General features: G+C 52.2%; 2 protein-coding genes across 2 annotated transcripts; both read left to right on the forward strand.

Annotated features, from left to right (window-relative positions):
* The first annotated feature begins 1,538 nt into the window (after positions 1–1,538).
* LOC129406847 (interferon lambda-3-like) lies at positions 1,539–2,681 on the forward strand. The gene is made up of 6 exons (XM_055146432.1): positions 1,539–1,548; positions 1,626–1,801; positions 1,926–2,003; positions 2,188–2,331; positions 2,415–2,498; positions 2,583–2,681. The coding sequence occupies exons 1-6, from the start codon at positions 1,539–1,541 to the stop codon at positions 2,679–2,681; spliced, it is 591 nt and encodes a 196-aa protein (XP_055002407.1).
* Positions 2,682–7,405: 4,724 nt separating this feature from the next.
* Positions 7,406–8,549, forward strand: LOC101554072 (interferon lambda-3-like). Its single transcript, XM_055146433.1, has 6 exons — positions 7,406–7,415; positions 7,494–7,669; positions 7,795–7,872; positions 8,057–8,200; positions 8,284–8,367; positions 8,451–8,549. The coding sequence occupies exons 1-6, from the start codon at positions 7,406–7,408 to the stop codon at positions 8,547–8,549; spliced, it is 591 nt and encodes a 196-aa protein (XP_055002408.1).
* The last annotated feature ends 3,285 nt before the right edge of the window (positions 8,550–11,834 follow it).

Raw genomic sequence — 11,834 nt, forward strand, 5'->3', positions numbered from 1 at the left:
AAGGGAGGTCCAACCATGGGACTCGCCTGACCCAGGGCGAGTGGAAAAAGCTACCCCGGCACCAAAATGGGACAGTCTAGAAAGCATAAATGCATGGTCCTGATGCAAGCTGTTGACTTTAGAGACAGGACCCCCATGGGGAAGGACAAGCTGAACTGACCTGAAGACTTAGTCTGGTGGGATTTATGGTTAATGACTTTCTTGTTCTCAGAGCCCAGAGAACTAACTGTTGGGATCTTTATCTCTTATTGTGTTTATCCAAATAACGGCAAGTGTTGGGAAGAAGTAGAATTAATTGTTTGACAAATTGTTTGACTCTATTGTTTGATATATATGACCAGAGGGAAAGAGAAAAGCAATATAGACATCCTGGGAGACGGAGCATCTCCTGAGTTTATCTCTCCCAGAGAATTGCCTCTGCTGGGATGTTTTACCTCTGTAAATCACACTGATATGGAGTCCTATACCTTGGATCCCGTCAAACGTTCTAGAAGTATGTTAGCAGCTCTGCATTGAACGAGCCATTTTTACCCTCAGGCTGTGGCCCCTCATCTCTGTCTCTCTGCTGGGGAGGCCTGGGGTGGATGGGAGTTGGCTCTCGGCCACTGAATGCACACGTGTTGCAGCACCCCCATAGGCTTAGTGAACTCACAGGGCTGGTTAGGTTATGGGTGCTGGGGATTCTCCGGTCACCCCAATGGTGCTTGAGGCCTCAGGCCACATCTCCAGGTGTCCGAGGTGGAGGGGGACAAGGTGGTGCTGGTGATTGAGCCATGGCTGGGTGCCTGCTAGGCATGTGCCTTCACCCCTACTCTATCGTTTATTTATGTGTGGAAAGATTTCTTTTAAGGGAGTGTGGTTGTTCTTCCTCCCCACCCCCCAGTTATATCCAGCGGTGTTCAGGACTTCCTCTGCCTCTATTTCTGGCGGGACTTCAGGGACCACTGTGACTGTGGTGATGAGAGGCCAGATGTGATGATAAGTGTGCACACACACACACATCCCCGCCCCGACCTCATCCCTCTCCATTATTGCTCCAGTTGTCTCATTTATAAGTGCAGCACTGCGTGGTTGTTTTTTTTTTTGTTTTGTTTTGGTTTGTTTTCCCTGAACAAGACCGAGATACTTCTGCTGCCTGACAAGTGTGGGAATTTCCTAAGGACCCCAGGCCCCCTAGCCCGAGGTCCTGAGGGCCCCCAGTCTCCTCTCACTGCAGCTGAAGTGCTTTCACATTCCCTGCAGCTGCTCCTGCCTGGCCCCGCCCAGGAATCCCCAGCTGGACAGTCCTGCAGGGACTCACCTGGCCCAGGGCGCTTTTCACTTTTCCTTCATCACTGGAGTCTCCCCAGAACCCAGTTAAAACATGGGGAGCAGAAAGCTCAGGCCAGAAGCTCTCAGACGAGGCTCAGGTGCAGAGAGAAGGGAGCCCCGAGGAGCCCCAAGCAGAGAAGTGACAGGCAGAAGCCAAGAGAGCCCAGAGCCCAGAGAGCCCCGAGCACCGACACAAGAGCCTCCTGATGCAGAAAGGGGTGTCCAGGATGAAGCCCGGTGAGGCCCCCATCCTGCGGGACCCTCCCTCTGCACCCCCAAACCCCGCTGACCTGTCCCCTCTGTCCTCACTACAGATGTGAGCACCTTGGTGACGCTGATGCTGGGGACCGCGCTGCTGACAGGAACCGGGACACTTGCTGCCCCCCAGCCCCCCAAGACCCTCACAGACCCCAAGGGCTGCCAGCTGGCCCAGTTCCAGTCTCTGTCCCCACAGGAGCTGCAGGCCTTCAGGAGGGCCAAGGATGCCTTGGTGAGTGTCATGTCCCAGACCCCTCACGGGCCTGCCTCGGGGTGCAGGGAAGCGCCCCACCCGTGGGCATCCCATTCCCAGTGGGGTGTCTCTGACCCTGCGGGGCTGACCCGGCTCTCTCCAGGAGGACACAGTCCTGCAGAAGGCCTGGAACTGCAGCGTCCGCCTGTTCCCCATGACCCATGACCTGAGGCAGCTGCAGGTGAGCTGGGGGCCCCAGCCCGCTCCTTCCCTCCCCTGGCCCCAGGGGTCCCCTCACCTCTCAGGGCCTGTCCTGCCTGGTTATGTGGTCCCCTGAGCTCTCCCCTCCCTTGCTGTCCCTGCTGTCCACTCTCCCTGTGCCTGTCCCTGCCCTCCCCTCAGGCATCTCTCTGCTGTCCCCTCAGGTGTGGGAGCACCCTGTGGCCCTGGAGGCCGAGCTGGCCCTGACCCTGCAGGTGCTGGGGGCCATGACTGAGCCCTCCCTGGAGTCTGTCCTGGACCGGCCTCTCCACACACTGCACCACATCCACTCCAAGGTCCAGGCCTGTGTAAGTCCGGGGCGCCCTGGGCTCTCCCTCCCTGCCCCCACCCATGTGCGGGCCCCCACTCACTCTCTCTGCTCTGCCCCCAGGTGCCCCCTCAGTCCACAGCGAGCCCCCGGGCCCGGGGCCGCCTCCAGCGCTGGCTGCAGAGACTCCAGGAGGCTCCACACAAGGTGAGTGAGCAGGAGGGACCTGGGCTGGGGGCCACTGCTGGGACCCCAGACACACACCTCTGACCCTGCCTCTGCCTCCCCCAGGAGTCCCAGGGCTGCCTGGAAGCTTCTGTCACCTTCAACCTCATCCGCCTCGTCATCTCGGACCTGCGATGTGTGGCCCAAGGAGCACTGTGTGTCTGAGCCTCCACGCCGCCTCTTCCACAATGCCCCGATTGCCATGAGCCGCCCTATTTATTTCTGAGTCATTATTTATTTAATTTTTATCTATTATTATTGTCATTATTTATTCATTCATTTATTTATTTATTTATGGAGCATCTCCACCAAAGCCAGAACTCTTTATTGTTAACTTGTTACTAAACTCTTACTGTGAAATGTGAGTAATGTTGTCAAAATGTTATTTTTCTACTTTTGTAAAAAGACAAGAATAAACAGTGTGTAAAGCATGTTCCTGGGTGTATGTGGATTCCTTTCCTCCTTTTCGGTGTTTGAGCTGTGGGTACTCAAGGCTTCCCCTGATCCCCGACTCAGAGTCACTCCTGGTGCTGCCCGCCAAAGTTAGGCGTGCCTGGGATGGCCCTGGGGTCGGCTGCCTGTAGAGCTTCACCCCTGCACTCTCCAGCCTCTGACTAATTTCCTTCCAGCCATAACCCTCAGTGTGCTGTGGGCAGGGAGAGAGGTCCCAGGGCCTGGTGCCCTTTTGACACCACACAAAATAGACTAATCAAAATGGATAAAGGGTCCAATATCAGACCTGAATCTATGAGGTACATGGAAAACAGGTGGATCTCTCCATGACAATGAGTTAGAGGCATCTTTTTTTTTAATTTGGCTTTTTGGGTCACACCCAGTGATGCACAGGGGTTCCTCCTGTTTCATGTACTCAGGAATTACCCCGGGCGGTGCTCAGGGGACCATATGGGAAGCCAGGAATCGAACCCGGATCGGCCGCATGCAAGGCAAACACCTTACCCGCTGTGCTATTGGGACAGCTCTGAGTTAGTGGCATCTTTAAGGACACAAATCTGAGGCCCACGAAACAAAAACAAAGAGAAGTAAATAGGACTCCATTGAATTAAAAAGTTATGCACCTCAGAGGAAATAATGTCGAAATGACAAGATTACCGTCTAATATTGAAAGTTTGTGACAAATCAAGTACAACTTTAAATAAAGTTGGAGAAAAATAAAGATACTCCAGAGACTGTGATAAAACTTTTACTCATTGCTCATCTGATAAAGGATTAATATCTAACATATATAAAGCACTGTTGGAATGTTATGAGACAAAATCATCCAACCTCATCCAAAAATGGGGCGAAGAAATGAAAAGAAACTTTCACAAGGAAGAAATACAAATGGACAAAAGGACCAGGAGAACCCTTGGGCATTACAAGTGTGACCCCAAAACTAAACACAAACAAATAAATCAATAATAAAAGTAAGTCCTCTGCAATCATTTTTGGTTTTGTTACTCTTCTGTTTTGTTGTTGTAACACAGAATAACCAAACCCCAATGGACCAAAAACTAAAGGAAATAAAGAAAAGAACTGTTTGGCTGTTTTATAGAGACTGCATTTAATCTGTTTAATGTTTTGGTGGGTATTGCCATTTTTACTATTTTAAAAATCCTGATCCAGCAGGGAGTATATTTCCATTTCATCATGTCTTCTTTCTTTCTTTTATTCGTGCTTTGTAGTTTTCATTGCACAGGTCTGTTACCTCTTCTGTTAAGCTGATTCTGAGATACTTGAGGTTTCTTTTAATTTTGCGCCACACCCAGCCCCAAACTTATTCAGACCTTACTCCTGGTTGTGAGTCAGGGATCACTCCTTTTGGTGCTCACAGGACCACATGGGGTGCTTGACTGGAACCCCTGTGGACTGCGGGCAAGGCAAGCAGCCTGATCTCTACAGCACAAGGTGCTTAATTTTCTGAGACACAACTGTGAATGGTATTGTTTTTATTTTTTTTATGTTTGTTTCTCTCTCTTCTATTCCATTCATCACATAGAAAACAGCCATGGACTTTTGTGTATTAATTTTGTAGCCCATTTTTCCCTCCCGCTCCCCTCCCTCCCCCTGTAGCCCATTTTACTGCACAAGTGTTTTGTTTCTTGGAGCTTTGTAGTTAGGGTGTTTTGGTCTGATCTAATTACAGTGTCATGCACACATTAGGGAGAATCTGACTTCATTTCCTACGTGGACACCATGAAGTTGTCTTTCTTGCCACATTGCCATGGCGAGGATTTCCAATACTCCACTGGTGGGAGTGGAGTAGGGTGAGAGTGGTGGGGAAGGGCAGCCCTTCTGTGTCTTATCTCAGAGGAAAGGCTTTTAGGGTTTACTAGTGAGTCGAGTAGTTGCTGTGGGCTTGTGGGAAATGGCTTCAACTTGGTTGAGAAAAGTTCCTTCATGGCTGGGGTGCTAGTACAGTGGGCAGGCTGCTTGCCTTGCATGTGGCTGACCTGGGTTATCCGCATAATCTATTATGGTCCCCTGGGCACTGCCAGGAGTGACTGCTGACACAGGGCCAGGTGTCAGCTCAGAGCATAGCTGGGTGTGACCCAAAAACCAAAGAGAGAGAGAGAGAGAGGACAGAATGAGAGAAAGAGAGATGTTCGTCCATTCCCATTTTATTGAGAGATTTTATCATGAAGGGTGCTGGGTCTTGTCAAATGCTTCTCCTTTATTACTCCTATGGTCACTATTTTGATTTTCCTTGCATTGTTTTGGTGTATTAATGATTGACTTGCATACATTATACCACCCTTGCATGCTGGGATAAAGTCTATTTGGTCATGGTGTATGATGTTTAAATTCAATTTGCTTGTATTTTGTTGAGGAATTTTCATCAAGATTTCTTTTTTTCTTTTCATTTTACCACCCCAATTATCCAGAACATTCTTCCTATGCAATCCAGAAGAATCTCCCAATGGTTTTTCCATAAACCTCATTTATATCTACAAACTGTCAGGAGAGACATTCACTCTTCTTCCTCCACATGTTTTATTTGTTTATTTGTATTTGGGGGAGAGGTGTCCCTCTCTCCCCCAAAAAAAGGGGCAACACAGAGTGGTGCTCAGGGCTTAATCTTGTGTCTGTGGTGAAGAATCACCCCGGTCAGAGCCCTGGAAATTATAAGGTGCTGGGGCTGGAACCATGGTCTGCCCCATGCAAGGGCAAAGTGCTGCCCTCTGTAATCTCTCTCTGGCATTTCCAGGGATCCCAAAGCAGTGCTCAGGAGTGCGAGGCAGTTCCCAGTGAGACTCAAGTCTCCCAGGTCTGCAGCTGTGTTCCAGGGCCTGAGGATGTGAGGCTAGTTGGGCCCTGGGCGCTGAGGGTTCTCCTGCCACCCCAGAGTTGCTTGAGGCTTCAAGGCCACGACTGTTTCATGTCGGCGGTAAAGGGGGACCATGTGGTGCTGGTGATGGAGCCAGGGCTGGCGCCTGCTAGGCACGTGCCTTCACCCCTGCTCTATCCTCTTGGTCATGTTGGCCAGATATATTTTGGAGGGCGTGTTGCTTATTTTTCTGGCTATAGTCAGCAGTGCTCAGGGCTTACTCCTGGCTCTGTGCTCAACACGGAGCACTCAGGGACCCTATGGGGTTCCGTACATGGATCTGGGTCAGTGAGAGAAGGCCAGCGCCCTACCAGCTGTGCTCTCTCTCTGGCTGTCCACTCCCCAGTTTTCAATCTTGTCCGGTGTTCTGATCCTCTGTCCACCTCATCAGTCTGCGTGTGCCTGTATGGGAGGTGGCGGGACCTTTGTCCAAGGCCACCCTCGTCTCCCTGGGCCTGGATGCTCAGAGCATGACCCTCTGGAACCCACGGGAAGGGGGAGGGTCTGAGTCTGGGCTTTTGTCTAAGAGACCGGCCGCGCTCCACCTCGTTCCCGGGGCGGAGGGATCGCGGGGCGCTCTGCCCCCAGCTTCCAGATTTCAAATAATAAAAGTTCCTTTTGCTGTTCCTAATCTGACAGGGGAGGTTTGGGGTATTGGCCTCCTGCCCCCCCCCCCACCGTCTGGAGTCTCCCGCAGGATGGGGCTTAACCTCGGAGTTCCTCCCTCAAACCTCTTTGTGGTTCTCTGACGCGGGCCATGCTGTCCCATCCTTGCTGGAACCCCAGGTGCCCAGGCCCTCTGTACTGTGACATTTTCAGCTCCTTTTCTCTAGGTGTCTTCTTAGTTCTTTTATTTTTTTGTGGGGGGAGGGGGGTTGTGGGCACACCCGGCTTTTCTCAGGGTTTACTCCTGCCTTTGTGCTAAGACATCTGGTAGGGCTACAGGGACCACAGTGGCTGTGGGACTGAGCCAGGCCAGCTGTGACGGAGTAAGTGTCCCCTCAATAGAACCTCCCCTCAACCCCACACACCCTGCTCTAGTGTTTCTCCTGCAGCCTCGTTTGTAAGTGCAGGCCTGCATGGTTGTTTTGTTTGTCTGTCTTGGTTGTTTGTTTGTTTGTTTGTTTGTTTGTTTTCTGCACTGTAGCAGAGTATTTCTGCTGCTCCACCAGTTTGGAAAATACCCCTGGGACCCGGAGCCCCTGCCCCCTGCCCTGTGGGTGCCCGTGGCCCTGCCACTGCAGCTGAGTCAGTTTCATTTTCCCATAACTGCTCCTGCCTGGCCCCGCCCAGGAATCCCCAGCTGGGCGTTCCTGCAGGGACTCACCTGTCCAGGGCGCTTTTCATTTTTCCTTCATCACTGGAGTCTCCCCAGAACCCAGTTAAAACATGGGGAGCAGAAAGCTCAGGCCAGAAGCTCTCAGACGAGGCTCAGGAGCAGAGAGAAGGGAGCCCCGCGGAGCCCCAAGCAGAGAAGTGACAGACAGAAGCCAAGAGAGCCCAGAGCCCAGCGAGCCCCGAGCACCGACACAAGAGCCTCCTGATGCAGAAAGGGGTGTCCAGGATGAAGCCCGGTGAGGCCCCCATCCTGCGGGACCCTCCCGCTGCACCCCCCATACCCTGCTGACCTGTCCCCTCTGTCCTCCCTACAGATGTGAGCACCTTGGTGACGCTGATGCTGGGGACTGCGCTGCTGACAGGAACCGGGACACTTGCTGCCCCCCAGCCCCCCAAGACCCTCACGGACCCCAAGGGCTGCCAGCTGGCCCAGTTCCAGTCTCTGTCCCCACAGGAGCTGCAGGCCTTCAGGAGGGCCAAGGATGCCTTGGTGAGTGTCACTGTCCCAGACCCCTCAGGGACCCGCCTCTGGGTACAGGGAAGCACCCCTCCCCTGGGCACCCCGTTCCCTGAGGGGTGTCCCTGACCCTGCGGGGCTGACCCGGCTCTCTCCAGGAGGACACAGTCCTGCAGAAGGCCTGGAACTGCAGCGCCCGCCTATTCCCCAGGACCCGGGACCTGAGGCAGCTGCAGGTGAGCTGGGGGCCCCAGCCCCCTCTTGCCCTCCCCTGGCCCCAGGGGTCCCTTCATCTCTCAGGGCCTGTCCTGCCTGCTCAAGTGGTCCCCTGAGCTCTCCCCTCCCTTGCTGTCCCTGCTGTTCCCTCTCCCTGTGCCTTTCCCTGCCCTCCCCTCAGGCATCTCTCTGCTGTCCCCTCAGGTGTGGGAGCGCCCCGTGGCCCTGGAGGCCGAGCTGGCCCTGACCCTGCAGGTGCTGGGGGCCATGACTGAGCCCTCCCTGGAGTCTGTCCTGGACCGGCCTCTCCACACACTGCACCACATCCACTCCAAGGTCCAGGCCTGTGTGAGTCTGGGGTGCCCTGGGCTCTCCCTCCCTGCCCCCTACCCGTGTGGGGCCCCCACTCACTCTCTCTGTTCCTTCCCCAGGTGCCCCCTCAGCCCACAGGGAGCCCCCAGGCCCGGGGCCGCCTCCAGCGCTGGCTGCAGAGACTCCAGGAGGCTCCCCACAAAGTGAGTGAGCAGGAGGGACCTGGGCTGGGGGCCACCGCTGGATCCCAGACAGACACCTCTGACCCTACCTCTGCCTCCCCCAGGAGTCCCAGGGCTGCCTGGAAGCTTCTGTCACCTTCAACCTCATCCGCCTCGTCATCTCGGACCTGCGATGTGTGGCCCAAGGAGCACTGTGTGTCTGAGCCTTCACACTCCTCTCCCACGACTCCCAGATTACGTTCAGCCGCCCTATTTATTTCTTAGTCATTATTTATCTAATATTTATCTACTATTATTGTCATTATTTATTTATTTATTTATTTATGGAGCATCTCCACCAAACCCAGAACTCTTTATTGTTAACTTGTTACTAAACTCTTACTGTGAAATGTGAGTAATGTTGTCAAAATGTTATTTTTCTACTTTTGTAAAAAGAAAAGAATAAACAGTATATAAAGCATGTTCCTGGGTGTATGTGGATTCCTTTCCTCCTCTTTGGTTTCTGAGCTGTGGGTTCTCTGGGCTTCCCCCTGTTTCCAACTCAGGGTTACTCTGGGTGCTGCTAGGGCAATCTTAGGCGTTTACGGGATGGTCCTGTGTCAGCCGCCCCTGCTTCACCCCTGCACTCTCCAGCTTACACATTTACTTCTCTTGCCATACCCTAATGTCACTGACTCTGCATCTCAAATATCCATCATGTCCCTCAGTTCTGCAGGGGATCACCCTGGTGGGCTCAGAGAATCACTGTCTGGGTTTGAGGACATTGGGGTGCTCAGGGAACGTGGCCTCTGACCTGAAGTGTCCCCCCAACCGGGCAACTTCCCCTCTGCCTTCCAACCTCCCTCTGTCCTTCCTGGGCTGTCTTCTCAGAGAACCCATGGGGGTCTCAGCCTCCTGCTCGGGACCCCTGACCTGCACCGTCTCTCTTCCACTCAGTGGAGAGGTACTGTCTCTGCTCTCTCAGAATGCCTTGATTTTTAATCGCTCTGCTCCAATAATCCAGAACATTCTCCCTCTTCGATCCCCAACAACCTTCCAAGCCCATAAACTTCTATTTATGTCTGCAACATGTCAGGAAGGACGTTCTCTTGCCCCTCTCTCTCCTCCTCAGAATTTTTTGTTTGCTTTTCTGTTTTGTTCGTTTGTTTTTTGGGTGACCCTAAATCATCATCTTTCTCCTCCTCCTCCTCCTCCTCCTCCTCCTCCTCCTCCTCCTCCTCCTCCTCCTCCTCTTCCTCCTCCTCTTCCTCCTCCTCCTCCTCTTCCTCCTCCTCCTCCTTCTATAATAACTCCGGGTGGTAGTCAGGGGCCTGGGTCAGCTCTGTTCAAGGCAAACACCCTTCCTGCTGTACTATCACTCAGCCCCACCTACCTGTTGTTCTGTCTGTCCATTCTCTCCAGCGTTCCTTTTCCAGCTTCTCCCAGCACTTCTCAGGGGTCCTGGGGCTGTTCCCAGCAAGTTTCCATCTTTCTGGCCTGCAGGTCTGTGTGAAGGCAGCGAATGCAGTGCTAGCTGATCTCTGAGAAGCCGGGAAATACCCAGGTCACCCCAAGGTAATCGGGGGCCTGAGGGCCACACATGGCAATTCTAAAGGGGGCTTATATGATGCTGGAGATTGAGCCATTGGCTGCCTGCAAGTCATGTGCCTTCACCCCCTATACTTTCTCTCCAGTTGCCCATTGCCCAGTTTTGGGGAGTTTGATTTTTGCCTTTTAAAAAATATTTTGGCCATACCCAGTGTTGCTAAGGACTTACTCCTGACTCCGTAATCTAGGGTCACTCCAGGTGGGCTTGGGGGACCCTATGGGGTGCTGGGGATCAAACCCAGATGGCTTTCTCATTGTCTTATTTCTTGGCCCTCTGTTCCCCAATTTGGACTGGAATGATTCTTGGGGGTCCACCCTCAAATCTCTTTTGTGATGCTCTGACCTGGGTTTTGCTGTCTACTTCTAGCAGACCCTGCCAGAGGGACCTGTAAACCCAGATGCTCACATTCCAGGTGTTCAAGGCTCCTGCTGTTCAGATGTCCTCTCATTGTAAGCGTGGACCTGTGGTGTTATTCTGCTTCTCCTAGAGCGAATTTTCTTTCATGTACTAAGTGGTGTTCCGCTTAGGGGTGCGAGCCGGCCTTCAGAGGGAGTGTGCGATGGGGGAAACCTTACTTGGGATTCCAAACACAATTTGATACTCATTTCTCTGGCTAGTGACTTTCAGTAAATATCCTTTCTCTTGCTGGCTTTCTCTTGATTTTCTTCATCAAAATATATATATTTTTTAAGTTCATTTGAGGGCCAGTGGGGGTATAGTACAGGGACCAGGCCCTTCCATTACATACTGAATACCCTAGTTCAATCTCTGGCATGGGTCTCACTCTTGAATATCCAGGAATATGGCTGGAGTGACAGTACAACAGGTAAGGCGTTTGCCTTGCACACAGCTGACCTGAGTTTGATCCCCAGCATCCCATATGGTTCCCCCAGCACCACCAGGATTAATTCCTGAGTGCACAGCCAGGAGTAATCCCTGAGCATTTCTGGGTGTGATCCAGAAAGAAAAAAAGCCAGGAATACCCCTACTCTAGTATGACCCCACACCCCCTCCATAATAAACAACTTGGATTCATTTTTTTCCCTTTCTCTGATATTTCTGTGGGATCCAGAGGACCAAACGCACTTTAATTTTAGTGCTTGCACACACTGGTTTTTGTGTAGTCTCTGGTGTGGTACTAAGAGCAGTAGAGTCCCTGGACATATGGATATGGTGCTGGGCACCGATGTCAGAGCCTCACTGGCCTCACACTTTCGAGGTAAGGACTCCGCTACTCAACTCTCCCTGGGTTCCTTCATACAACCTGCAGCCCATCCATCCACCCCACCCATTCATCCATCCATCCCCCAACACCCATCCCCCACCCATCCATCTCCCATCCATCCATCCCCTATCCATCCACCCATTCACCTGTTCACTCATTCACACATTCATCCATCTACCCACCCACCCATCCATTCATATATTATCACCTCATTCATCCACCCACCCATCCTCATCTCCTTCTACCCACCCCTATATTCACCATTCCATCCATTCATTTATCCAACATCCACCCACATATTCATCCATCCATCAATTCATCCATCCATCCACTCATTCATTCAATCATAAATTCACTTTACATTGGTTCATTTGTTTGTTCTGTTTTTTTTTTTATCAAACCCAGCAGTGCTCAGGGCTTCCTCCTGACTCCGCACTGAGGGATCATTTCTGGCAGTGCTCAGGGGATCATATTGGGTGCCAGTATTGAAACTGGGTCAGCTGCATACAAGGCAAGCATCCTACTTACTATACTATCACTCTGGTCCCTGGCTCACTTCACAGTGGATGGTATTTCCTCATTGTTCATTCTTTGCCAGGTACTAGGGACAGAGCCTCTTCAGGGACTTTCAAACTAAGAAGGGAACTGATCATTAAAGTTTTGTTTTGTGGCCAC

The sequence above is a fragment of the Sorex araneus genome, chromosome 8 (assembly GCF_027595985.1).
Source record: "Sorex araneus isolate mSorAra2 chromosome 8, mSorAra2.pri, whole genome shotgun sequence".
Classification (NCBI taxonomy): domain Eukaryota; kingdom Metazoa; phylum Chordata; class Mammalia; order Eulipotyphla; family Soricidae; genus Sorex; species Sorex araneus.

Bases quoted from the DNA above. Each gene is read 5' to 3' on its own strand.
- LOC129406847 (XM_055146432.1), top strand. The intron at 2,004-2,187 runs GTGAGCTGGGGG...CTGTCCCCTCAG, and splicing joins ATGACCTGAGGCAGCTGCAG to GTGTGGGAGCACCCTGTGGC. The intron at 2,332-2,414 runs GTAAGTCCGGGG...CTCTGCCCCCAG, and splicing joins ACTCCAAGGTCCAGGCCTGT to GTGCCCCCTCAGTCCACAGC.
- LOC101554072 (XM_055146433.1), top strand. The intron at 7,670-7,794 runs GTGAGTGTCACT...GGCTCTCTCCAG, and splicing joins GGAGGGCCAAGGATGCCTTG to GAGGACACAGTCCTGCAGAA. The intron at 8,201-8,283 runs GTGAGTCTGGGG...TTCCTTCCCCAG, and splicing joins ACTCCAAGGTCCAGGCCTGT to GTGCCCCCTCAGCCCACAGG.